A 27,071-nucleotide genomic window follows, 5' to 3' on the forward strand; every position below is an offset into this window, starting at 1 on the left:
ATTGAAGAACTTTACAAAAAATTTGAACAAAAATTAAAGAATTATAACAATGCGAGTAGGCAAATAGTGCCCTTGGTCACTAACATCTGAATTATGAAACAAAAACTGAAAGCAGATAACAATAATTCATTATTTGAATTTCATATTTACTTTCAACGGAGAATTGACTATATAATAAATTGTTTCCTTATACTTCCCATTTGTGATATTTTTTTGTTTTAAAATACCTGTGTTTAAATACAAAATAATGTAAGTGGTGTATTTCTTATTTTAAGTCTCTTCACAATAATCGAAACGATTTATGTTTTCATATTCAGTTTACATATGTATGTAAGAGCGTAATTTTTCGAAGATAGAATATTTCGGTCTAAAAAGATGATCAATTTTCTTCTCGACAAACAGTAACGTTGACAATGTACCTACATGTGCTTTCGATAATGCCTCGCAAAGCTATAGTAACTTATTAATTATTAATTATATATTCAAAATTAAAATGTACTAAAGTTAATGAATATCAAATGATATTCAAGTAGTGTCATCTCTTTTATGAGGGTCTGGATGGGGTTAACAGAATACAGACCAAAACATAAAAAGAATCGAGAGGAAAAAAAAAGGCCAAACAAATTAAGAATAAAAAACACCCCATCCAGACCCGCTTTTATACGTTTCCGAACTATTTTTTTTGTGTATTCTTTATTTAGGATCGGACTTATTTTAACTTCGCTTTTTCCACTTTTTCAGAATGACATTATGTAACTAGTTGTTATTGTAGTACATGCTTTGTTTATGTTATTTTGTACTTGTCATCAAGATTATTTCGAAATCAGCACCATAAACAAAAAAGCCAAATGCAGTTTCCGCTCCAAAACTTTCACGGTTGACTGCACCGGGAAAAATCTGACAAGAATTCCGAACTTTGGAAAATCTTTCAAAACGCTTATTCTAGCGAAAAATCAAATACAGGATATCCCGAATGGAATCTTCTCATCGCATGAAGCTCTAGAAGTTTTAGATTTATCACACAATAGTCTTACAAATTTGAGATCCGGTTCATTTAAGGGACTGGTAAACTTACTGCGCTTAAATTTAAAAAGCAATAAGCTTGGAAAAAATAATGTAACACTACCAAAAAGCTGTTTTAAATATCTTAAAAAATTACGACATCTATCTTTAAAAAGGAATTCTTTTACATTATTTCCTGATATATCTTCAATTCGATCACTGCAGGTTTTGAATGCGACCTTTATTAACGGAATGACTTTCTACTCGCAATCAGCATCACTTAAAAATCTAGCTTATTTAGACTTATCTGGACCTTCGTCGTGTAAGCCAAAAGCAATGAACAAGCATACCTTTAGTGCTCTTACGAGTTTGCTTTATTTAGATGTGTCCAACAATGACTTGCGCAGTATTATGAAAGGGACGTTTTTACAAATGAAATATTTGCAGTATTTGGACATATCTTATAACACAAGACTTGGACTAGCAGGAGTTGAAAATGTCACACACGATTTACCGCATACATCAATACGAGTTTTTAAATTTCAGAAGATAGTTCTTACATTTTCTATGAATCAGATGCTCATGAAAAATCAGATGAAACCTCTTAATGAAACTAAAATAAGAGAGATTTATGCTGACAGTAACCGTATTCAGCTGGTTGAATTCGGAGCAATCAGTTATTTACCAAACACTATAGAAAACATTTCCATTGGTGAAAACTGGCTATCTTATGGAGCTTACATTTTTGAATTACAAAAACTCTCTACAAAAGTTATAAATGCTTCATTTCTTAGCTGGTCACATGATCCTAGAGAGGAAGACACTGGGTGGTGTATATCTGGAGAAAATTCAATGGAAATTGACAAAACCTTTAATAAATGCGTGTCAGATCAAGGAACTCCAGTCTCAGGAATCACGAAACTCGCATCCCCTTTGAAGCTCGATTACTTCAAAACCATTAATCTCCCTAAAAATCTTAAAGAATTATATTACACCAGTTGTAAATTACAATTTGAGATTCCAAAACTTAATTTCAGTAATAATAAACTTGAAAAAGTAGATTTTTCTTCGAACATATTTTATTCATTGAAAGGTCCTTTGGTAAATTTAAAACACTTAAATTCTCTTGATTTATCAAACAATTTTTGTTCGAATATTTCTACAGTATTCTTCTCAGGAACCCCAAATATTAAGACATTAAAGCTTCAAAATAATCTATTAGGATTTGTTTTGCCAAAAGACAAAGGAGGTGAAATATTCAATCATTTAGTACATTTAGAAACCATTGATTTATCGGAAAACAAAATTTCGGTCATACCCCGATTACTCTTTGGATCGCAGGTCAACATACGGAATATTCATTTAGCAAGTAATTTGATTGAAAGAGTACACTTCCAAATTGAGCATATGGTAAATCTCTCTGTTATAGACATTTCAAACAATGCTATAATGTTTCTGGATACTGATGAAACTGACGAACTTGACAAAGCGGCAGAGAGAAGCGGCAATCTTACCATAGACCTAAGCGGGAATCCAATTCAATGCACATGCAACAATATAAATTTTATCAAATGGATAGCGTCAACTAAGATTCGTCTTAAAAACTTAAAATCGTATTCCTGTCTTCTCAATAACCAAACAAAAACTACACTCAAAGACCGAAACGCGCTTTTAAAAATGCTTGAGAAAGAATGTTCGACGTATCTTGGTTTGATAATGGCTACTGTGTCTTTAGTAGTTCTTTTTATTATCATTGTAATAAGTGGCCTTATATACAGATATCGATGGAAGCTGAGATACATGTATTTCATGACAAAATTTAAATTCAAGAGAGGGCCGAATTTACTAGATCTTTCCTACGACTATGATGCCTTTGTTTCCTATGCCGAAGAAGATCAGCATTTTGTACATGAAACATTTCTAACCAACATTGAAGAAGGAGCAGAACTTCGAGTGTGTCTCCATAAGCGTGATTTCCTTGTTGGAAATGAAATTGCTGCCAACATTACTGATGCCATACACAGAAGTCGTAAGACAGTTTGCATAATCACTAATCATTTTTTAAATTCATATTGGTGCATGTTTGAATTCAATATGGCGCGAATGGAGAGTATTTACTCTCGAGACGGAGAGAACACTGTATATTTAATTTTCCTTGAACAAATTCCCGCCAAGTCTCTACCTCTGGTTTTATTAGAACTCGTACAATCACAGTCGTACGTAGAGTTTCCGAATGATGAATATGGCGAAACTCTGTTCTGGGAGAATTTGAAGAAAGTATTGTCTGATTAACTACTAAATGGAATTTTTGATGAGGAAGAAGCACCAAAACTAATGATAAAAAATGTTCTATTCAGAGTTATACTCTCCTTGATTGCTATGTAAAGATTTCATGTCAAATGCATGGTAAATCATTAATTTAGTAAATATAAAATTAGATTTTCTTGAAGATTTAAGCACATGAAATCACCCCCGTTTTTTGATGGGGTCCGTACGCGCGTGTTGCTCAGTCTTTAGTTTTTTATGTTGTGTTTTGTAGACTGTTGTTTGTATTTTCGTCGTTTTTCGTTTTAGATAATTTTTTGGTAGAATGATAGAAAGTTATGGAGTTAGCTCCCTTAATTGTTAATTTCTAGTGCATGTCAACCAAATTCTATCTTGAATTACCAGAACAGGAAAAGTAAACGAATGTTATATTTGTGCACCATTATACATTCTGAAGAGAGATTAATGTCAACTTGAGTGGCTTTTTGTTTGTCATGTTTTCGCCGCTGCCTGATTCTTAGGCAGATTGGCACTTAATACCTTGCCTTGTGTAGGTTGCTTGCTATCCCATTAACGTCCTCAAACATTTGTTAATCATATTTTGTTAGAAATTAGCGAAGGAGGACAGTAAGGACAAATATTAAATTGGTTTACAAAATTGAAAAGTTCGTCATGGTATTGTCAGATTGTTTTCGACTTATGCGTTTGACTATCTCTTTTGTATCGGCCGCCTCTCCTTTAAAGCCTTCTGTAACATTTGTGAAGATGCAATGTGTATCATTAAAAAATAACATTGTTTTAAAGCAGGAAGTTATTTTGTTCTCTTTTATTGTCATAACAACAAAGATAAACAATAGACACCATATGTTATATAAATTAAAAATATGTATTCTCTATCCAAGCAGCCTTTGTCTTGCAATCAAATCCTGCAATGTATCAAACTATTTTATCTGTGTATATCTAATATGTTGTATATCTTCTGCCTATATATTATATTAAATAAAATGTGCATAACTTACTATTATGTTCATGTGCAAATTAAAAAGAAATTCATTATAAAAAAAGTAAGTTACATCATTTTCTGTCAGATTTACAGCTGAAATTAGATATGGTTTGCAAATGTATGACGTCATTATTCACTATCATGCAAAATAAGGAAAATTTAATTTCCAAATTTTAATCAGGTCAACTGTTTAAACTTTCCTTATAGATTCGTGTCTTTTGTTAATGAAGTCGACTTTCTGTGTTTTCACCTTGAAGGTTGAACAAATGTAATTACTACCTTAAACGGTAACACATGTTGGGGAAATATTGTATCTTAAGAGATCATTACCTTACTTAGGCACAAATATTTGGGAATCAGAAAAGCCTAGAGTTGAAATAACCAAAAAGTACAGACTGAACATCTATGTAGAGCGAACCAAAGTAAGCAATTAGAACTATGTATTACAGAGACAATGCATAATTTTCAAACGTATTCCTTGTTGGTTTTTATTGCAAATTATTTTTTAAACAATACGAACACTAAAATTGCTTCCACGCAGGTGATATACCCTATGGATCTTACAGTCCATAAAAAGAAGTATCAATCAAATATCAATAAACTACACACAAAAAAAGTATTGCTATTTTTGTGGCACATTTAAAGGATCATTCCATATTAACATTATTTATATTAGATAAAAATGCAAAGATGAAAAGGTATCTTTTCAGCTGCTCATAGCTTCAGTTTGAAAAGATTGTTGTTGTTTTTGTTTGGATTATACATGAATGTTGTTGTAATTCACATGACATGTTTACACTTATTTACATAACTCATTCATGAATATGCATCATGTATAAGTAAATTGCCGAAATAGGTCAGTATTTATAACACATTCCAAATTTGAATTGTCTCCCGTTAGGCAGATCATTATTTCGTCCTTTTGACATAATTTTTATTACATTTGTGTAGGTCGAATATTGAACAAACAATGTTTGTCTTTTAGCTTCAGATTGTTTTGTGTTTTTATGTGTTAGTGTTTTACCTTACTTATTTAGTGTGTGCACCTTTTGCTCCATTTCTTTATTCCTTACAGTGGCGGATCAAGGGGGACGGGGGGTGGGGGTGTTTCGGGGGTTGGACCCCCTTTTTTGACGATCAATGCTTTTAAATGGGGACATATGGCTGGAACAACCCCACCCCCCCCACCCCCCCCTTTTATCCTTGGTTAACCCCCCCCCCCCCCCCCTTTTTAAAAATGGCTGGATCCGCCCCTGCCTTACCATCAAAATCTTAAGTTAAACACACAAACTCAAATATAAAACATTTTTCAAATGTAAATATAGTGATTACGTACGTGTACATGAATGTTGGATAAATGAAAGATACTTAAGTCGCTTCTCCGGACAGAGTCCTAAAAACATTCCGATGATTACTCGCTCGTTCACTCTAACACTGATGCATACATGTATAAAAGCCAATAAACAGATTCAAAGTTAGTAAAATATAATAATCAACTGAAAAATATATGTGTGTGTAGAATGTTTGGATAAAATCGAAAAGACAAGTTTAAAGTCGATTATAGTAATCCATAAGTAAATAATTGTCTTGACCTCTAGATGACTTTTTTGTGTCGTTAGATTGCTGTCTCATTGACGTTTATCATAATATCTACTTTTATTGATATTTAATTGAGAGAATTTTTTAACGGAAATTCTCCTATAGATATACAGTTGTTCTTTTTTAGTTTTTGTTTTGTTTATATCAGTTGTTGGGTTCGTCATTTGGAATGTGCCTTTTTATTGTTATTTAATATTTTATGCTGTTGTGTGATAGAAAACCCCAAAATTAAATCGTACTTAGTTAATAATTCGGCATGTGACTAATTAAGCTGGATTTTATTACTTTATGTGTTAAGTAATGCGTATCATCATAATTGTGTTTTTTATTTTTATTTTATATCGATATGATACCTTATTCTTTCTTGAATCGTTCTGGACATGCATGAAATATTTGCCACTGGACTTAAAGCAACCAACAATCAATCAATCTTTCTTGAAGGTTCTTTCTTGAAGAAAACAAATTTCAAATCTAATAATAAAAGTGGCAATTTTAAAATACTTCATATTTCTTGTTTCTTTTAATGGTGAATTCAATATCCGGTATGATACCACTCAGTGTGAAATTAAGAAACGAAAATCTAACTTAAAAGTAACTTTATTAACGATGATCAAACTTTAAACAACATTTGAACTTCTTCTTAGAATCATTTTTGTATTCCAATAAAGTATTTATAAATTGGAAGCAGTAAATACAAGAATTAAGTATTTTAGGTGTTTAAAAGGGGCATTAGCTGCCACTTTCATTACCAATGAATTTACACAAACTCTTTAAATTGATTTATAAAATACTAAAATATTTACCAGAAATAAAAAAAGTTTTATTGGTAACAATAATCAAGGCATACAATCGTAATACAGTGTCAGCATTTCCTTCGTATTTTAGGACTAGAAATCATTATCAACAATCGAGATGACATCCGAAGACTGCCGATGGTCAATTAACCGCCGATATAAACATAAATATAAGTATAGATAGACAAGCAAGCACGTGCAATAGTATGATAAAGATTTTTCTAAAACTGTTTGATTTCATATCATATTAGATTAAAACAATATGTAAATCATCGTTTCACCAGTACTTCCTAGCGTTACCCATGTTTTAATGTTTTCAAATTTTTCATTCTTTCCATTGTAGATGCACATGTTGAACACCAATCTCTGACTAAGGTCAAATTAAACGGACCGAAATGAGGTCGAATCATTGTCTTGCAAGAATATAAAATAATTTATCCGTGATGTTTTTGAGCATATTTTCTACGAAATTGAAACAAAATGGCTGCTAAAGCGAATTATTATTTCAATATTCGGCTTTTATTCATGTTGGAAAAACAACAATCACATGTTAATTCTTTTTTCGAAGCTGATGACCCGTTGAAATGACAAAATAACAGTACGGATCTCCGATTTGACATTACATAAATACTGTTAAACTAATTAAAATACGTAATTTATTTTTAAACATAATGATCTACATTTGTATATTAAAAAAGTGATAACATATCGAGCATGTACACAGGGAAAAAGCCTATTCACCCAATCTATAACACAAGAGTGAAATATCTGGAAGTTCAGCTTTAGTAGTCGCCAGATATGGAAGATTTATGCCTTTGTAACAAGCAAGCTAAAACGATTCGGGTAAAATGTCAAGAAAAGGTCTTAGATACATGATTTTTTATTAGATGTTATTGGCTTTGAACTAGCCGTCAGTAACTGCGAGTACTCTCAGATCTGTACTTTGTGTCTTTTTTGTTGTGAAGGATGTATAAATACACTGCCACGTCCGGTTTGTGTTTTTTGTTAGATGTTTTTTCTGCTTTGTATCGATATGATGAGTTAAGCCCTTTTCAACTGATTTGTATAGTTTGTTCTTATGTTGTACTGTAACATCACTGTCCCAGGTTAGGGAGAGGGTTGAGCGCTCACAAACATGTTTAACCCCGTCACATTCTTTATGTGCCTGTCCCAAGGCAGGAGCCTGTAGTTCAGTGGTTGTCATTGGTTCATGTCTGTCATATTTTGTTATGAATTAGGTCGTTAGTTTTCTCAATTGAATTGTTTCATATTTTTCATGTCGGACCTTTAATAGCTGACTACACGGTATGGGGTTTTCTCATTGTTGAAGGTCGTACGGTTGCCTATAATTGCTTACATCGACTTCATTTGAACTTTGGTGGAAAGTTGTCTCATTGGCATTCATACCACATCTGCTTATTTTTATATTGTAATGGTATCATCCAATCTTATTTGTTAATTTTTCTGTCAATTTGTACAAAATGTACCTTCTCCTTTATCCACAGCTTGTCTCGATTCGAGACAATTTAGAGCATGAAATACGGTACTTGCTCATTTCTACATAAATTGTGATTGTCTTACAAATATTAACCCAGATTGGTTACCCATTGAAACGAAACATTTAAAAAAAACTTAAAATTAAATTTTAAAAAGATTGAACATACATGATCGAAAATTATTATATACATATATGTACTCCTACGATTTGTAATTCAACTGGAAATTTTAAATCAAAGGATGATTATGAGAATTTTATCAAATTTCATTTCACGAGAAACAGGTATATTTATAGGTAAAATATGTAAAAGCTGTAAGCATTTTGAATGTATTGGTGGATCATATTGTGGGCAACCGGAACTCAATATGGCATATAAAGAACTGAAACACGTAAAGAACACAAGCATCTAACATATCTTGATTTTGTTTATTCAAATACAGGTAAGAAATACGTTTTCTTTTTAAATGACGTTATAACAACTTTAAATTTATATTCTCAATATTTGAGATTTAAATGATAAATCTGTAACATTGCAAACACATTTCTAGTGAAAATGCACCATTTAATTTATATCATGTTTACATAGTATACATGTACAATCTCATTAGTCTGTTTAGGAAAAGTTTATCATCTAATAATAATAATAATAATAATAATAATAATAATAATAATAAAAAAGATAAATAATAATAATAATAATAAATATGTAAAATGTGAGAAACAACAACTCTGTACAATAGCAACATTGTCATCAGGAATTTATTTTTGTTTTAGAAAAATTCACTATGGTTGTGAAAGTCATTGTTGCAAATGATTACAATGAAGATATTTATGTAATGGTCCAGGGAGATAGAAAATTCACGTCAAATCTTGGTGTCCAAGGAGGGGTTGGAATTCTTGGAAATGGAATCAATTTCGGATTGAACAAAGAAGTTATCTGGGAGACAGCAAAAACAATGGGGTACACCAAAATCAAGTCTAAATGTTATACGCCATTTTACCCTGTTGCTGATAGCGACGCCGTGTATGTGACTATATTTTGCGAAGGAATGGATAGAGAATTATGTCGTTTCCATCCAATGGAGAAAAAATGCAACGTGATATTCAGTACAGAAGGTTATCTTTGTTTCTCGCATGAAAAAGACATATGGCAATACGACGATAACCAAAAACCTGGAGAAGAACAAAGCAATGATGCACTCAAAGAAGAAAATGTGAAACTAAAAATAGAAATTGAAACGTATCAAAATAAAGAAAGAAACTCTAACGATAATGCTAGAGTAAATATGTTAAGTTCTATGGATGACAGCAAACGTCTGCCGCTGCCGCCATCTGACAGAAAGAGACCCGCAGAAGACAACCTTCCAGAAATCAATCGAAAAATTCAAAAATGTGACGAGTAAAAGAAATTTGTAACAAACTGTACTATGTTGTAATTTTTTTTGTCGTTGGGTGCTGTCTCATTGACAAGTACCGCATATCTCCTGTTATACGTATTTATTCTTATTTATTAAAATATTTTTGTATTTTATTTTTTCTTATTGAAATTTCCTTTGCAGTGTGAGACATGTTTTTAGAACTAAGTCGATTTTTTTCTGCAAAGAAATTCTATTTATTGCGAAAAGAACCTAATTTCTTCAGTTTGCATTTTCTATAAATAGCAGTACAAAAACTAACATTGTTAAGCGACTCTTCTTTATATTTGAAAATCCTTAAAAGGTGAGGAGAATCCAAAAAATCAGAACTCGCCAGTTACAAAGAAAGAAAGAAAAAAAACACAATACAATACAAAGCAGATACTTATATACATGTACATGAGGGCAGTTCAAGTTGAAGTCTAAGTCCTATATAATATTGTGACTCAGCCTTCTTATAATTGTTGTATTGTTTTTACAAAGCCCAGCTTTTATTTTTACATTTTGTTAAGAAAGTGGCCGGGTATATACTAGTATATGATGTTACGAATTATGTCTATGGGATGTTCCGTTACGCTTTTCTTTTATCTCGTTGCTCATTGAAAAGTTTAATCTCAAACCACATTAGTGGATTAATGTAGGAAATTATTGGACATGGTTATATATGAGAAATCGTTGGTGGTCGATTGGAAACTGCTTGCGTTTCTAATAAAGATTTCCTTGACAGAGGTGTTTCATACAAGAAAGCTATTGAACTAAAAGTTAATTTGAAGCCAGTTCGAAGGTTTTACGAAAGCCATTATGACTTGAATGACCGTTATGGAATATCTGTATCACTGATGACCACGGACATACTCAAATTGCCGTAGCCACATTTCCATCATCGTTTCCTCGATAGTGACAACACCAAATGCGACTTATCACAAAATATTTACTTGCCATGACGGGTATAACGAGTGGAACAGGAAATACTGGCCCTTTCTGAGCACTTTAGTTCAAAATAAAAACAAGAAATAGAAAATTAAATAGAGGCTCGGAGGAGCCTACAGTTGCAAACCTGGCATTTTTTCCTCATAAAATTGATGCAATACTTGGGTTGAGTTGAATCTGTACGGGCTAAAAAAAAAACTATTGCTGATCATTTTACTGGGCATACTTTTTTGTCTATGATCCATGATTTTTTTTCTCATAAAAATGTTAAAATTTTGATTTATCCGGGCAGGAGTTGATTGACGATTTCAATCATTTGACTTATTTACAGCCCATGTGTTTTGCTGATTATTTTTCTATTCACATTTTCAGACTATCTACTTTTGTTTTTAAGATATTAGGAAAAACACTGAAATTGGTAAAAAATCATAGTTTAAGGGCAACAACTCCCATAAAGACTCGACTGACGTTTTCGATCATTTGACGTAAGTGTAGATCTTATCTATGCTGATCATTTTTGCTGTTTACAGTTACTATATCTTCTACAAGGGTTCCTGCCAAATACGCAAAAAGAGTTATAACTACTATCAGGATATAACTAACGATTTTGGACATGTTGACTTGCTTCAATATTTCTTTTATTACACATTACACAAGATCTATATTACATGCTGTATAAAATCTTCTATGAATTACAACGGATATTAAGAGTAGTACGGCTTAATTTCTTAAAAGCAGGTTCAGTACTTTGCGAGCATTCTTAAATACGGTGTAATTGTTTATTTGTTGTGTTTTTATTATATATTATACTTTTCTTTTAGAGTGAAGCGTTTTTCCTGTACTGGGTTGAGATCTAAATAAAAAAGCTATATGTCAACCCAACCACATGTACATCTTCACGCGTCAGTTCCAAGTCGGGAACATCGTCATTACTTGTCGTATGTCATATCTAAGATATTACGTTTTTTCGCTAAATGGAAATAAATAAAAAGCTCGGTCCAATTTTTGTACATACAAGTCCGAAGAACAAGTATTTAATTTGGAGTGGACCCTAGATGTCTTTTTGATTATTTTTGACGTTGAGCTGCTATTGAATTACACCCACATTAGTATCATTCTTCTTTTATTCATATTCACTCTTTTTTAAGAACATTACACACATGAGATTATTTTGACAGTTATTTATAAACATGTATTATGATGTGATGAAATTATGCCATCGTCGAAGGTTATATATCAGTAAGACAGAGTTATGAACAATGTCGTTGTGGTTTCTGGAAAGGAACATCTGGTTTAGGAACAATAGAGAAGTGGCGATGAATCTACAATACGAAATAGTTATAAATATTTATGAAATATCGCTGTAAAGTTATACACCAAAGATTGCATGATATACAAGGTGGTAAAATTGTGCATGTACGAATGTTTATAAAATATATTTTGTTTCGAGTGCCAATGATAAAAAAAATGAGAACATGGTGCTTCAAATCAACTTTGGGGTATAGGTAGCGGTTATCAACTAAGTACTACTAATGTCAACATAGTTTTGAACATGCTATAAAGTATGGCTTGATCAACTAAAAAACAACTACAGTACTGTACGGCCTTCAATAATGAGCGAAACCTTACAGTAAACTATAAATGCCCAAAGATAAATGTTATTCATAAAATGAAAGTAACCATCTGATATAGAATGTATATTGCCAAAATATTCACGACTTAAACAAGATAAAGTGATACTGAATCTACACGCTGAACTACATTTTAACGTGCTAGCTCAAGGTGATAGTCCGCTGAAAATGATGTCACCATATAGTACCCGGATACATCAAATAGACTAAAAGTAGACCATTCTTTTTTCCATTAATGATTGAAATGCGACATGCTCGCCGGAGATACAGTAAAAATATATATAAAATCTTTGGTATACCCAGGCAGAGCGATTGCAGCCAGTGCGTTACCATGAATCTTCCGTGGCAATTCTTTGAACTGCTTTGAATTGTAACTCATATTAGGCAAATACATTCGATCATGGTGAAGTGAATCAGACTATTATTATACATATTTTATTCCTCACGTTTTGTGTCAGACTGTTTGTGACAGACTGTTTTTTTTAATGACAACTTACCTTGAGCATTTCGGGTCCATTACAAATAAGCCTATATGTTGAGTTATTCACCAAGTCTTGAAACATGTGCTGAACATTATCATCTCTCCAATTCCAACCGTTAAATTGTGCCACTGCCTTGGATGGATCTTTGGATATTTGGTCATACACTGGTAAACCCAAACACAAAGACATTGATGTCCGTGGATAGTAGTATAAAAAGGAAACACACATCTCTTCTTGTGTTGATAGACCTCCCTACAATAAAAAATATTTATAATATGATTATAATAAAATATAATGATGGAAGACACATTTCATTCACGTTCTAAATCATCCTCGAAATGAAAACTGTTCTTTGTGTATGATCCCAAATATGATTTAAAATTTCATACAGAAAATTTAAAACAACACTTTATAAATCTCCGAAGCGATGCGTCAACTTTGCCTGAGGGAGTTGAAACCTTAGTTTCTTACTAATTTCTAAATTTTAAATGGAGAAAGAGGACAGAAAAAAAAGATAAAGTGATATAGAACTTACTATTGTTGGTTTGTTTCTTCTCGATGAGTCGTAAGTACATTCAACAATAAAGCTGTCACCCTGATAAAAAAAAGGTACATTTTTAATTTACGATAATGTTCTTACGAAATGTAAAGGAACGACCAGAGAAATGATAAATTCAACGACTTTGGTATGAATAAGCAGTATGGGTAATGGTTGAACTCTTTTGTCTATTTTTCAGCTATACCATTACTATGGTGAATCTAGAGTTTTTTTTTCTGAATTGTTAGAGTCCTGTCTCGTTGTTGTATAGTTTATATCTCCCTTTAATTGTTAAATAAAATGTATACATCTCGAGAAGTAATACACACACCACTTTCTATATATATCGAGCATTTAGCTATATAGATTACTTGTAAAAAATTGTTTGATGTAAAGATCTTAAATGTGATAAATCCTAAAGTTTTCTTAAATACATTTTTTTTACGTCTTTTATGGGTTTTTTTTTGTTGTGCGTACTGTTCTTAAATATATTTCCTCCTTCTTAGTTGAGCGAATTTCTACGCTAATGCTAAAAGTCTGTTTTAAATTACGTCACAGTTAATTTTGGACCCTCTTCGCAGGCTGCGTTTAATCCATGTAGAAAATTGTGAAGTAAATTCATGAAAATTTCGAGTTAAGTTTCTTTGATCGGAAAGAAACTAGTAAAACCGTCGTAATAGCGGGATAAACCAATTTATCGTGATTGTGTAGGTTTGTCAAGTAACCTAAAATGCTTAATTAGGAACTATGTTGTCTCCCGTAATTAATGGATTTCAAAGATAAACCGAAAAACTTTATACACATAAATTACATGTATGGGAATCTTTCAAAATGAGATCAATTACACTAATAGAAAATTTGTTTTGAACGGTTGTTCGCTACAGAAATTTAACGTGTACTAACTATTTTGAAAAACTAAGGTCATTTCCCTTACAAATGCATTAAAAAATATCGTTGTATTATTTTGTAAAAGATACAACTCAAATATGCATCTTTCTGTACGTATATCTATGTAAACTTTACAGACACGTCTTTACATACACAATGACTTCTTCAAAAGCTTTATTGATTTATAAAAAAAAACAGAAAAAAACAAAAAAAAACAAAAATCAAGCAAACAGGTCTGTCACTCATTTTCCAAATTTGGTATATTGTTTCAAAAAGCAAAAAAAAAAGTTCAACATACTCGTTTGACCTCCCGTTCTTCCTTTAAAACCCGGATATCTTGGTAGTTAAAATCATAGTGATCATCCTCAGCTATGGGAGACAGTTCAGTTCCGTTTCTTACATGCCTCGTTTTAATTCCAGCACCCAATAAATGAGCGTGTTGCAAGAGGCCAAAAATCTTAATTCCAGTTTCTGGTAAACCCTGAAATACATAATTTAATAAAACATAATTCTTTATGTGCCTGTAGTTCAGTGGTTGTCGTTGGTTCATGTCTGTCATATTTGTTTTTTGTTAATTGTTTTGTTATAAATTAGGCCGTTAGTTTTCTCAATTGAATTATTTCATATTTTTCATGTCGGGGCCTTTTATAGCCGACTATACGGTATGGGTTTTTCTCATTGTTGAAGGCAATACGGTTGCCTATAATTGCTTACATCTACTTCATTTTACCTTTGGTGGATAGTTGTCTCATTAGCAATCATACCACATCTTCTTATTTTTATATAAAAAGGATTCAAGGTTCAATAATATCGGACAGTACGTTTTCAATACACTAACATACTATCATTGTTCGCTTTTCGTGTTTTGTGTATCTGCTCAAGGTAACGGAATGGTGTTTCATGGGTATATACTGTAAAAACTGCTTATTTTTTCAAGGCAAGATGTTCAAGCCAGTCTCCAGTTTTTTTTTTTGTTAATTTTGTTTTATTCTGCTCAAAGTTTTGTTGTAACTAGATCTACTTTTAATAGTTTAAAGTATGTAGCATGATTCAAAGTCGATAATTGATTTTTGTTTTATTAGCATCCAGTGCAATTCTGTTATACCGCAAAGTAGTTTCTAGACTTGGCACCGACCGACACCCTCTAAAAACAAAAACACACTTCAAGGGTCTGTTGCAACAACAGAAAAATAAGAAGGTACCATGAGGTGATTAAATGAACATCAATCGAGGAAAGACGGACAATACCATGACAAGAAACATACTAACAAACACCGAGTTTTTACTTACTCGAGCAACAAGGCGAGTGCCACATGTGGAACAGGATCTGTTTATCGTACCGGAGCATCTGAGAACATCTGACACCCCCCCGGTTTTTGGTGGGGTTCGTGTTGCTCAGTTTATAGTTTTCTATGTTGTGTTTTGTATACTGTTGTTAGCCTTTTCGTCGTTTTTCGCCATGACATTGTCGGTTTGTTTTCGACTTATGAGTTTGAATATCCCTTTGGTATCTTTCGCCTCTCTTTAGCAACAGTCACAAAATTCTGTACAGTTGCCATCCATTTGTCCATTGAAACTATCCATGGGACTGATTTTGTTTTTAGATTTAAAAGTATCTCTTTCTAGAAAAAAAAACAACATTTGAAAACGTACCTTCTCAGTACACTCTGGACTACAATATCCCGTTGACAAAAAAGCTTTCTGGTATGGTGGTATAAAATGATTTGGATCAACATTGACTCCAACACTCATCCCGGCTGCATCAAACTGGCGAGTGTCAGGGGTAAGAATTAATCTGATGCCTGAGCTGTCGACAATATCTAAAATTTAATCCCAATTAATAAAATTTTGTAACAAATGCAAACATATCACTAAGGCCAGGTTAGTAATATTTAGTCAAATAACGAATGTAGGTACTTAATTTTTGTAAGCATTTCCATGTTGATTTTGCTCGTCGTATGAATTGATATGCATTTTAAATTTTCTGTTTGAATTCGTTTTTGTTATTTCAATGACAGATTTGATCAAAGCAGGAACTTACTAGTTTACAATGTTAAAATGGTTTACCGTATTTGTATTGGGGGATTTCGAGAGCTTGTACATACTTGTACATACTAGTAATGTCACTACTCTTTATGTGTATTGTAGATTTGTCATCTACCAAATTCACCATTTACAAATTAAAAAAAAATGTTTCATATCTGTGAACATAAGTAGAATTCCATTCTCTTTGAATGAAAAATACATACATTTCTTTCATTGCTTACCAGTTTTGATGGTAGGATTGTTATAATGCATTTCTATTCTCAAATATTTTGGACTGTTTGCCTCTCCAAAAGCAAATCCAACGTGCTCTGGCATATTAAAAGCCTGGTAATAGAAGAAAAAACTATTAAAGAAGTAAAGAAATACTCCTGATACTAGGTTTTTGCAAGTTTACTTTGGTTAACATTTATTTTTTTAAACCTGGCCCTGACCGACACACAAAACAAACCTCTTTTTTGAAAGTGGAATGATAGAATATAGAAAAAAATAAGATCGCAACTTGCACTTGGTTGGCACTTTTCATGCGTTGTGCTTGAACTACAAGGATAAACTATATACAAAATAAATTTGATTGAGTATGTGTAAATCTAGTTTTCATGCCGTAACACGAATGATTACGATTGTACTAAAAATGTACCATTAGGAGAGGTCGATCAGAAGTTGTTTAGTTTAAGTTAATTCTTTAGTTATATATTCAGTAGGAGAACAAATGAAGCATAAATCATATGCAAGTGCTGCATAGTGAGTTAACCGGGATGAAAGGCCGGAAATATGGACTGCCATTTGAAAAAAGTATATTTGATTGCAATTGTATCTTACAAGAAGACAACTCGGAGAGTTATTATTATGGACCTTTAATGGTCAGCGAGCACTCTCTCAACATAGGACATCGGATTGAACATCCCATTCCGACAGGCTGAAGCTGCGTATTTATACATCACAAACAACCATTTGGATTACCGCTTAGTTAGGGTCTTACTGATAGAGGGTTGCTGCTTACAAGGAAGCTATCAAACCAAGAGTTTCAAGTGGTAAAGTTGAAATCATTCCTTTGAAACTTTTATGGACGCCATCACGGGTTTCGGAGCATCTGAGATCGACCCCGGTTTTTGGTGCGGTTCGTGTTGTTTAGTCTTCAGTTTTTTATGTTATGTTCTGTGTACTGTTGTTTGTTTTTTTGGTCCTTTTGTTTTTGTCATGACATTGTCGGTTTGTTTTCGACTTATGAGTTTGAATATCCCTTTGGTATCTTTCGCCTCTCTTTTACTGCTGGCCGGGAGGAGTCTAGATGGCCCCTTTCTATACCCAAGTCAACTTTGAGAGTCATTTAAGATAAGAACAGGTCAGCCAACCTAATGTACAAAACTGTAGTAAACTTACCACTCCGCCTACAGCCCAAGCCACAACTACTTCACTGCATGTTTGGAAACGTCTCGGTGTACCCCTTGAGTAACACTCAAAGGAAGTTCCAACATCTGCCTCGGTTACTTCAGGACATGTTGTAACAACAATATGGTGGACATAATCGATGTTTTCTTTCTGTATTACTGGTTCATACTAAAATAATACAATTATTTAAATATTTTCCAACAATTTAGTCAAAAAGAATAGGTATTGATTTACACAACTATTGAACTTAAGTTAGTTTCATTGAACACAATATGTTTATTTAACTATTTTAAGGAAGACGTTCTCCTATCAAGGCTTATGTTGTTTCAATGCAGACTGACGACTGGGTCACGGGGAAGGGGACGAGGAACATAAGTGTTAAGCCACAGAAAAGTTGTTTTTCTTCATATGCCTAACGTTAAAGAAGTTCATTACAATGTCTGTCGTATATATACTTGCAAGATACTGTTTTGAATGCATATTTATCATCATATTTTCTAAAGATATAAAAGTACTAACTCATGGTCATTATAATTATGATATGATATTACATAATGGTGTTTTATCTCACAGATGACTCCGTTCGTATATATCAATTTTTGCAATGTACTTAAACTATGTTCTAAACTTCACGGATAACTCCGTTGTTATATATTATTATTTTCGCAGCCTGTTTTTTAAGCACTTTAATATGCTCTGGACTTCATAAGTACGACGTACTGATTAGGCCAATACATTTCTGCATCAGTGATGAAAAATAAGTTAAATATAAAATAAAAGTAAACCCACTTTGTTACCTGTTATTATACCCCACGCAATTTTTGCGTCGGGTATAATGTTTTTGACCCGTCCGTCTGTCCGTCCGTCCGTCCGTCAGTCCGCCAGTCCTGTTCTTGTCATCGCAACTCCACTGAAACCACACAACAGAATTTCATGAAACTTTATAGATAATAAGGACATACTATGTAGTTGGCATATCGACAGGAAATTATGATTCATTTTTTTTCTATGAGTTATGCCCCTTTGCACTTATTGACCTCAATATACTACTGCAACAGTTTGTCATCGCAACTCCTCTGAAACTACACAACAGAATTTCATGCAACTTTGTAGATAATAAGGACATACTATGTAGATGTGTATATCGACATGAAATTATGATTCAATTTTTTTTCTAGGAGTTATGGCCTTTGAACTTATTGGCCTCAATATACTACAGTCCGTCAGTCCTGTTCTTTTCATCGAAACTCATCTGAAACCACACAACAGAATTTCATGAAACTTTGTAGATAATAAGGACATACAATGTAGACGTGCATATCGACAGGAAATTGTGATTCAATTTTTTTTCTAGGAGTTATGCCCTTTTGAACTTAGAATTTTTGCATAAGTATACTAATGCAAAAGTTTGTCATCGCAACTCCTCTGAAACCACACAACAGAATTTCCTGAAACTTTGTAGATAATAAGGACATGATATCTAGATGTGCATATTCCCAAAAAAATTATTATCAGTTGACTTTTCTAGGAGTAATGCCCCTTTGAACTTAAAATTTCAGCTTAAATATACTACTACAACAGTTTTCATCGCAACTCCTCTGAAACCACACAACATAATAACCTGAATCGTTGTAGATAATAAGGACATACTATCCTTTTTTATTTGATTCACTTATAGATTAGAATATGAAATAAAGACATTACTCACTCTGATCATATGATGTTTCTTCGATAGGGTTGGTATTTTGTGTATAGTACATTGGTAACGTGTATCAACCGAAGGTACTGAAAACTGAAGAAAAGACATATTCAATAAAATGATAAAAATAACAAACAAACAGAGAAGTAACTTCAATTAAAAATAAGTCATACATATAAGGTAAATATCGTACTTGTCAGTAGAAATGAATCATGAGTAATGTGAAGTGATTCACGACATAGTCTTTGATTAGTTAATGCGACCATTGGGTTGTTGAAAAAGCTGGTAGACGGTTTGTTTCTATGTGGTTATACATGTTCATAACATGTTAAAAACACTAAGATTTTTTCTTTAGCCTCCCCCTCTCCCCCGCACACACATTAGAAGATAGTCTTACATGAATTTGACACAACGTTTAAGAACTTATAATTTTATTGTTCTTCTAGTATACATTTGTAATTGTCGATGGAACATGTGTTTTATATTTTTTTTTAAATCTGGTATAAGGGAGATAATTTAAAACGTGAAACATGGTTTTTCGCCTATTGCAAAATCATCATATATGTTTCATTTACCTTTTACTATTATAGAAAGAATAAAATATTAAATCACATTATAATGGAGATAATGATAATGAAAATTCAAAGTGGAATAAAAAAAAAACATAAAACAGGTTGCTCATCATGAATATATAATAAATGAATTGAAAACTTTAATGATAGGATTTGTTTGAAATTATTTGAAAAAAGTCTGTTGTTGCCCGAAATGCGAAAGGAATAGTTGTTTAAAGGTATACTGTACATGTGTGAATATGCAGCTTGATTTTATATTCTTACCTCTTTGTTTACAACTCTTAACAGTACATGTATTTTTCACATTTTACAATGTTAAGTTTGGTATGACAGAAGGTTAAAGATATACAATGTATAGGTATTATGAGAGTTTACATTTTGATTTGAAAGATAAATGAAACGCAGTAGCGACTGGTCATACATGTACTAATGTTATTGAAAACTAAAACTCTTGTTGGAATAGCTGTTCCGTAAGAAACCGCCTTATGGTTTATTCATGATAAATAATTACGGCAAAAATTTTTTAAAAATTCAGTACTACCATATTTTTTCTATAGCTAGTAGTGAAACATTCCTCTCATTACATCTATTTTCAAAACCTTACAAATAAATATGAATAATATACATGTCCCTTCATTTAACGTATCAACCACGGCTCGATTTTTCTGCTTTAAACACATTGCTTATATAAACCTACATGAGGTGATACCAGATCTATGTGTACATTATTAGCTGGAATGTTAACATCAGATTTAGTAGATGACAACAACATCAAACTTTGCGCTCCACGACGTTTTACTCCATGCCATTGCATTCCTTGAATGGAATCCGGATCGTCAGGATGATAGGAATATATAGCTTTCACAGTGTCGTCCTGAAAACAAAAACGTAAAGTAATCGATGAAATATAATTCAATTAACTAATAATGTTTTAAAATGGCGTTCACAAAGGCTGATGATTTGAATTTTTTTGCTAATACCTAATTTGAAATACCATTTCTTTGTACTCTTTGTACAATGTAACCAAGATATATATATTAGCTGGAAGCCATTAGATGTAATATGTTGAGATATATCCCCAATTCGAAATATATGACAATCAAGAAGTCCAACGCAAAAAAAAACTGTTTACAACAAGTAATGTCAACTAGTGAAGCAATTACTACGAATTTCATTCTACAAACATGTTTTTACCATAGGCTCATATATATAAATAAATGATTACTTTAACTGCATCAAAGTAACAACACAAGAAATCTTTTTATCAATTTTGTTACAATTTGTTGAGCGTATTTAAATATTTTTTTACCACTTGTAAATATACATGAGGTCGGCCATATTTTTTTGTATTTAAAAGTACTACACACTGTAAGTATATCTTGAGGAACCGTTCAATCATATGCGTTTTCAATTGCTTCAGTGATTCTCAAGAATATTTTCTATATTTTCCTGAAACAAACGTAGAACTAAGCCTCCCGCCTGCCAATAGAGATTTTGATCAGCCGAACAGTCTAAGAGATTCACCACTCGGTACAATGCGAGAAGAACTAAACTAGGGGATTTTCCCAATATATTTTGTCTTAGTTGTTCGTGAGTTGTCGAATAAAATATTTTAGACATATAGATATGTGCATAGACTCCAAGCAGCATCAGATTGGTTGACCGATTGTCATAAAAGTATCTTTACCCGATAACTACCCAACAACTACCCCTTGTAGCACAACGGAAGCTTTGTTCCCTTCAACATTCAATATTAGTCACGTACTTTCGATTTGAAACAGTTGTCACTTAAGGGAACGACCATTTAACTTTCTAAAAAAATATTCTGAACCCCAATTTGATGGGAAAAAAATTTGTGGTCAAGCAGATGACAAAAAAAAATCTGCATCCAGATTTTCCCCATACCTTATAATGTTAGATATTGAAAAAATAAGTTGATTGATAGCGTTGAAAAACTAAATAAAATTGATCGCACGAAAAAAAATTCTGACTCAGGCAAAAAGCATAACTCCCCTTGAAGTTAAATGGTTGCTCTCTAACTGCGTGTATATAAATGTGGGTGTACATTTATGCATATGACCCAGGTGACCCGCGTATATTGACAAGATTTGTCTCTTCATCCGTTCAGTCGTATACAAACGTAGCACATGCTAACATAATAAGCTCAAATGATTACACGTTTTTTGTGATAAATATCGCGCAAGATCGAAATATCTTAGCGAAAGTAGGTTGTGGAAAATGGAGGGTTGAGGGGATACACCTTGCATATATCGACAACAGGTATAACGTGTATATACCTACCAATGCAGTGTATCTATACAAAATCTAATATTAAATACGTGTATCATTTTAAGACTTACTGAAGATTATTGACCAACACTTACAGTTATCATTGTGTCGTTGTCATCACATGTATCCAACTTTCTGGAAAATGTTAGGACAGTGCCAAAGTCGTTCTCAAAGCCATTAATCAAGTGCCAATCCTGACTGGTATCAACTTCGGGAGTAAAATGTCCCGTAGTGTGGCAGTCCTTAAAATAAAATATAATTGTAATTATGTAATTTACACTATGTATATTTCTTGGATAGATTGTAAGTCAAAAACAATAGAAAACGGACTTTTTCATTTAGTTAGAGTTACTGAACAATCATTTCGGTTATGCTGATTTAACCTGCACGGCGAGTGTGACCTCCTTGGCCGGAACGACGTAGGAGTTCGGGTCAAAAGGTCACACGAGCTGCGCAGGTTGAATCAACATACACCGATATAATTGGTCAATAACTGTTTTAACACATGACATAATCATCAGTACTTCCCGCGAAAAAAAATCTGTTGCGCGGATTTGATCGACATGGACGCACGTAATAATATTGTAACAGAATTTCAACTGGACAATACGGACGACATTTCTCTTTCACCGGTCGTTGACCTAATAGACACTGACATACCGATCAGCAACGTCAACCTTGATGATTTCTTCCAAGAATTTGACCAAATAAATGAGTCTTTTGCACATGGAGATGTGTTTGCGATTCTAATATGATCTTGGTTTCTGGCTCACTGTGCATACAGAAGACGAACTCGAGCATACAGAACCACTGAAACAGGATCAAAAGTTTGCCATTTTCAATGAAAAGGTAAGATAAGAAAAATGGCAATATACTACCCCCTCCCCTCCAAGAAAAAAAAATTCCCTCTCTTTTTTTCCACACACACACACACACACAAAAGGGCTTAAATTAAATCAGATTATTTTGTCAAATAAAAGGATTATAAACTCTTGAACCTTTTTCCACGTTTGTTTTCGTTTTTTCCCGTTCCCTTTAGAATAACTGCGGGTCCTTGATAATTAAATAGGTCAATTAAAAAAATTTTGCCCGATTTTGATAGCAAATTTCTTTGTGTTTTTCAGAACGAGAACAACAATGTCAGTAGCCGATTTGTGGACGTAAACGACAGGGAAATCGACAAGTTAATTAGAGGCGTGGAAAGCAAAAACACGACAAAATCAACAAAATGGGCGATTTCTACTTTTGAGGAATGGCGGATCAATAAAACTACCAAATCTTTTGACCATGTTATTCCGGAAATTGCAATATTTTGAAGTTGACGATATTAACAACAATTAAGGAAGATTTGTGATTGGGGTAAGGAAAAAAAACGGAGAAAAATATCCCCCCAAAACTTTATATTTGTTATTTTGTTATTTATTGAGATACATGAGGTCTGTTGATGTGAACAATATGAACTTTCTGAATGATACTAATGATAGATTTTTAAGATTCAGAAAAATTCTTGATGCACAGATGAAAACCCTTACTGCTGAAGAAAGGAATGGAAGACTGCGTCACCGGTCAATTGCACCAAAAGCTATAAAGCATTATGTTGGCAATGCGGACAGAAATATTGCCAGTTATTACAGAAAGTATCTAGATGACACTGGCAAAAGTGGTCCTTTTTATCGAATACCAGTTGCTACAAGCAACGATGAACCAGTAAAATTTGGCCAGGTTCTTGGTGTAAATAAGCTTGGTAGCTTAATGAAAAGAATTTGTGAGAAAGGACGGTTATATCAAGCAGGAGTTGACGAACAAAATTATTGATTATGGACCGCACTGGTCACAGAAGTGAAAAGGCTGCTAGAATGTATAAACTTCCTTGTGATTCCATGCTTAAGGATGTTTCAAATGTATGAAATCCGTCTACAGTAAAGAAAACTAAAACCGCTTCGGCCACCGTTTCGTCGAATGATAAAGAAAATGTTGAAATGAAGGAAAATAACGAAATAACGCAAAAATCGAAGGAAAATGAGTATTGTGTTGCCTCGGATGTATCACCAGGAGGAAGAGTGCATGGTTCATTTCAAAACTGCGTGTTTAATATGTATATGAAGTAACAATTTCGTGTGATTGAACATTTTTTTATTATTTATATTTGTTGGAAAAAAAGGAAAATTCTGGTAATAATGTTTTTTTTTTATGATGAATAGTACGTTTAAAGTCCAATAATTAAAATTATTAAAACATGTTTTCTTGCAGCTTAGGTATTTTATTGATATAGTCGTCTCGATGTACTCCTTTTCGTATGCATCTCGATTTTCTTAGTAGAATTGAAATTGATCCTGCTGTGCGGTTAACTTGGAAGTTAATGCACACCTGCCCTGTGCATTATCCTAGTTAACCGAACAGCAAGAACAAGGAGATTTGAGCCATGTCATGTGTTAAGGTAAAATATTATTGTTTTGTTGACTTTTACTTTAATAAAGAATGTGCAACTTAATTTTACCCGTCTTCTGAATTCGCACTGACGACAGGATTTGATGAGGTCTCATAAAGCGAGAGTAATAATCCTTAGCAACTATAAAAATATAGCGACGGTACAAATTAATTATAACAAGACAACAAACTTGGCTATCTGTGATGAATTCATGGATATATGCAACGTTGTTGATCGACTTGAAGACACACAGCTAATAAAAAGTAAAATAACAAAAATATCGAACTCCAAGGAAAATTCAGAACGGAAAGTCCTTTATAAAATGGCAAAATCAAAAGATCAAACACATCGAAGGAATGGAAAACAACTGTCAAATTCCTAACTTGGTACAGGCATTAATATTTTTCCTTATGTAGAAAATGGTGCTTTTATAGCTAGCTAAACCTCACACTTGTATGACAGTCGCATATATTATTAATTCCATAATATTGACAACAATATGTGAGCAAAACAAACAGACATAATAGATAAAAATGTAGAAAATTGGTCAACATTATGTTATAATCTGTGTATAAAACATAACTGTTATAAACATACGATGATCCATAAACCCAAAATACAAATCGCTGTAATAATTTTACATAACACATACAAGTAAAAAGTGATATGTCCAGTCAGTAGACAGTAAAAAGTAAAAAAGTACGGTGGCCAATAGTTGTTAATTTCTGTGTCATTTGGTCTCTTGTGGAGATTTATCTCATTGGCATTCATACCACATCTTCTTATTCTTATAATTCAGATTTCAAGAACCAATTAAATGCACGGATTTTGAAGTTATATGGTAAATAGCAACCTTATTCTTTCATTTACTGGAAATCGTCTCTAAATATCTATACAAATGTTATTAAGAATTGTATTTTAAACACTTTAGTGCGGAAAGGGAACTTTTGTCCTAGATATGACGTCATAAATATGTTGAAATTGACATTTTTGAACTGTGATGGGCATAGTTTATGATCAAAATACATTTGAAGCGAGACTTAACCCAAACAGATATTTTACACACGTTTGTAATCTTTGTCAAATACAACCTGTAGTAAAATATCTTTATTTATAAAAGATTTTTACAAACATACTGAACTCAAAGGTAAATTCAATAGAGGGGAAGTCCATAAAACCTGTCAAAATCTCAAAACAATGCTAATTTACACAAACTGCAAGAAGGTTAAGGCCCTTATGCACATATGTAAGACAAAGTTCAAAAATATAAATATTCAGTCTGATGATTGATAGTTAAATGTCTTATGAACATCTGAGGCATGATTTGTAATGATTTTAGATTTAAGAAATCAGGATGTCAAAAAGTGGTCTTGTCAAACTTTCTATTTTCTGTTTTGACCCTGTGAGTTAACCAAAACACAAGGAAATGAGGAAAGGCCAATTTTCATTGAATTTATGTACTCACAGCGTCGGCACTGACAGTCGCTGAAGCCATGCATTTGAATGTTAAAGAATCTAATTGATAGACATTAAATATATTTTCAAATGTACGCATCAAAGCACAAAACCAGCACATATTAATTTGTATCCGATAGATAAACCTAGATTTCCTTCCCACCAAATCAAATTTTTGGATAATCCCTTTGCGATTACTCTTAATTTGCCAAAACCTTCCAAAATTGCTGTTTTGAATCATCTTTAAGTTTTTAATTGGTTCAGAAATTCGCAAAATGTGTTATAACCTTAAGATGTACGTACATTTGTATCAACAGTGAATTTAAATAGACATTAAAGAGATTGGAGGAATTTGAAAATTGGCCTGGCGCGAAAAAATATCAGAGGAAATCGTCTCTTCACTTTGTTCTACCTTTTTATATAATATACTTGCTTTTAAAACTGCTGTTCCGTCTTTTACCCATCCAACAACGACATCCGATGGAAACATTTTACCATTCGGCGAAAGCCCAAATCCAACATATCCCCTGGTTCTGACATGAGTTTCAAACGTAATATTGGTACCGCTGACATTCCAAAATAGCCAAAAGTTTCCGTCAGAGTCCAACTGAAATTCATGTTGGAATGCTGCTGTTGGAGCGGGTTTTGTATGTGAAGGCACTAAAGGCCTTTGTGTTGGATCTATTGGAGCAACAGTGCGCCCATTGCTATAGTGCAACCCAAGCACAAACGTCAAAAATATAGTCAACAAATGCATCTCTAGTTTTGAGATTAAATCACAATTTTTTTTTATTTATACATCGATGAGAATTTCACAACTCTCTTGATAACCTCATACCGTCAATCCCATGTGACAATTTGTAGTAAGTAAACAAACAATTTCTGCATATCACGAGTACTCTTAAACATATACCTTACTTGTTCACCTGCTTATGACTGTTATACGTTATAGTTATTAATTCATTACAATGCGGATCTGCAATATGTTATATAAATGTACATATATTGTTTTATTATATAATTAGAACAATTCCTTAATTAAACATCTTTATAACGATGCATGTTTTATTAAAAGATTAGTACAACATGATTCATATGTCCCATTAGCCTAATATAGGTTAAAAAGATAGGAACATAACACTGTTGCT

General features: G+C 32.8%; 2 protein-coding genes and 1 long non-coding RNA gene across 3 annotated transcripts; 2 read left to right on the plus strand and 1 right to left on the minus strand.

Annotated features, from left to right (window-relative positions):
* The first annotated feature begins 786 nt into the window (after positions 1-786).
* On the plus strand, positions 787-4,244 carry LOC127738049 (toll-like receptor 4). Its single transcript, XM_052249133.1, has one exon. It carries the CDS (start codon positions 787-789, stop codon positions 3,292-3,294), a length of 2,508 nt encoding a protein of 835 aa, XP_052105093.1. The 3' UTR covers positions 3,295-4,244.
* A 4,214-nt stretch (positions 4,245-8,458) lies between these two features.
* Positions 8,459-9,692, plus strand: LOC127708909 (uncharacterized). Its single transcript, XR_007985433.1, has 2 exons — positions 8,459-8,601; positions 8,936-9,692. It is a non-coding gene; the product is annotated as an uncharacterized LOC127708909 (long non-coding RNA).
* A 1,975-nt stretch (positions 9,693-11,667) lies between these two features.
* LOC127738061 (DBH-like monooxygenase protein 1) lies at positions 11,668-26,680 on the minus strand. Its single transcript, XM_052249140.1, has 11 exons — positions 26,357-26,680; positions 22,136-22,282; positions 20,449-20,625; positions 19,189-19,272; positions 17,472-17,648; positions 16,313-16,415; positions 15,699-15,865; positions 14,344-14,526; positions 13,155-13,214; positions 12,635-12,871; positions 11,668-11,828 (listed from the first exon to the last, which is right to left on the minus strand). Exons 1-11 carry the CDS (start codon positions 26,678-26,680, stop codon positions 11,757-11,759), a joined length of 1,731 nt encoding a protein of 576 aa, XP_052105100.1. The 3' UTR covers positions 11,668-11,756.
* Positions 26,681-27,071: the final 391 nt, after the last annotated feature.

This window comes from Mytilus californianus, unplaced genomic scaffold, assembly GCF_021869535.1.
Source record: "Mytilus californianus isolate M0D057914Y unplaced genomic scaffold, xbMytCali1.0.p SCAF_1, whole genome shotgun sequence".
In the NCBI taxonomy this organism is placed as follows: domain Eukaryota; kingdom Metazoa; phylum Mollusca; class Bivalvia; order Mytilida; family Mytilidae; genus Mytilus; species Mytilus californianus.

What these genes read in the sequence shown, in the direction of transcription:
- LOC127738061 (XM_052249140.1), bottom strand. Translation starts at nt 26,680, where the DNA reads ATGCATTTGTTGACTATATTTTTGACGTTTGTGCTTGGGTTGCACTAT. An exon ending in CAATCCTACCATCAAAACTG is followed by an intron (nt 15,866 to 16,312) that starts GTAAGCAATGAA and finishes ATTAAATTTTAG; the next exon opens with ATATTGTCGACAGCTCAGGC. An exon ending in GTCCAGAGTGTACTGAGAAG is followed by an intron (nt 14,527 to 15,698) that starts GTACGTTTTCAA and finishes TATGTATTTCAG; the next exon opens with GGTTTACCAGAAACTGGAAT.
- LOC127738049 (XM_052249133.1), top strand. Translation starts at nt 787, where the DNA reads ATGTTATTTTGTACTTGTCATCAAGATTATTTCGAAATCAGCACCATA.